At 45.0% G+C, this 1,557-nt stretch overlaps 1 protein-coding gene across 1 annotated transcript; it reads left to right on the top strand.

The window, feature by feature from the left end:
- On the top strand, positions 1–1,215 carry LOC117626344 (probable purine permease 4). The gene has a single exon (XM_034358014.1). It carries the CDS (start codon positions 25–27, stop codon positions 1,213–1,215), a length of 1,191 nt encoding a protein of 396 aa, XP_034213905.1. The 5' UTR covers positions 1–24.
- Positions 1,216–1,557: the final 342 nt, after the last annotated feature.

Raw genomic sequence — 1,557 nt, 5'->3', positions numbered from 1 at the left:
TCTATCCCTTTCTAATTACAATTAATGGAGAGCTTAGTCCAAGCCTCACCCAAAAACTCCCCAAAAACCCACCACCATGGTGGCCACCACCATGACCAAAACTGCCCCACCCTCATCACCATCAACAACAACCCATCAACCCAACTGAGCAACAAAGACAAGCGCTCTATGCCCCTTCTAGTGATCAATTACTTGTGTCTCTTCATAGGCTCAGTCTCTTCAAGCCTACTCTCCAAGTACTATTTCATCCACAAAGGCTCAAGCATTTGGGTTTCTACATGGGTTCAATGTGCTGGCTTCCCTCTCCTCCTCCCTTTTGTTTTCACTCCTTATTATCTCCTCAATAGCACCCAAAGAAAACCCTTCTCTCACTTCACCCCAAAAATCTTAACCCTCTCCATTTTCATAGGCCTCATGTTGGGCCTCAACAACTTCCTCTTCTCTTGGGGCAACTCCTATCTCCCAGTCTCCACCTCCTCCCTTCTCCTCTCATCCCAGCTTGTCTTCAACCTCATTCTCTCAGTCATCATAGTCAAACAGAAAATCACATTTTCAAATCTCAACTGTGTGATCCTCCTAACAATAAGCTCAGTGCTCTTGGCCTTGGGGTCCAGCCATGACAAGCCTCCTGGCTTGACCCGTGGGAAGTACTTCTTGGGCTTCTTCTCCACCATTGGGGCAGGCTTGCTGTTTGCTCTCTATCTCCCAGTCATGGAGAAGATCTACAGAAAGGTTTACTGCTACGCCATGGTGATAGAAATGCAACTGGTGATGCAGGTCTCGGCCACGGCGCTGGCCACGCTCGGGATGGCCCTCAACGGTGCGTTTCGGGAGATGAAGGTGGAGAGCATGAAGGTGTTTGATAAAGGGCAGAGTATTTACTGGGTGACCGTGCTGTGCAACGTGGTGACGTGGCAGCTGTGCTTCATGGGGACGGCTGGGATGGTGTTCTTGACCTCATCGTTGACCGGGGGAATTTGCATGACGGCTTTGATGGGGATGAATGTGTTGGGAGGGGTTTTGGTGTATGGGGATGAGTTTGGGGGAGTGAAGGTGGTGTCTACTTTGTTGTGTGGGTGGGGGTTCTGTTCTTATGCGTATGGGATTTACATGAATACCAAACTAGGTAAAGAAGATGATGGAGATAAAGACAAAGAGGACACCCACCCAGGGATGGCGATGGGTGTGCGTAGTGTAAATGATAGTAGTGTTTGATTTGAACCATGAGATGATAGCTTTTGGTGAATTTGTACTTTTTTTTTTAGGGGAAAAAAAAATGGAAGTTTGAAATCATTGCCTAATTGCTTAAGTACATCATTGTCAATTTGCCTTGTCACTTTAACACTATAACACCACTAAAAATGATCAATTATCCATTGAGGATTTTGATTTGGTTTCGATAATGAATGATTATCAATCGTTAGTGCACATACATCAATAACATTTCCACTTACTTATGTTCAAGACTTACATACATTCATTGTTAACAATCATTCACAAGCGCATGCTAAATTATAAGGCATGCTCTAGAATCTACCTAAATCAATTACCACGTTT

Source organism: Prunus dulcis, chromosome 4 (assembly GCF_902201215.1).
Source record: "Prunus dulcis chromosome 4, ALMONDv2, whole genome shotgun sequence".
NCBI lineage: Eukaryota > Viridiplantae > Streptophyta > Magnoliopsida > Rosales > Rosaceae > Prunus > Prunus dulcis.
This window is presented reverse-complemented; position numbering and strand designations above follow the sequence as displayed.

Bases quoted from the DNA above. Each gene is read 5' to 3' on its own strand.
- LOC117626344 (XM_034358014.1), top strand. From the start codon at position 25: ATGGAGAGCTTAGTCCAAGCCTCACCCAAAAACTCCCCAAAAACCCAC.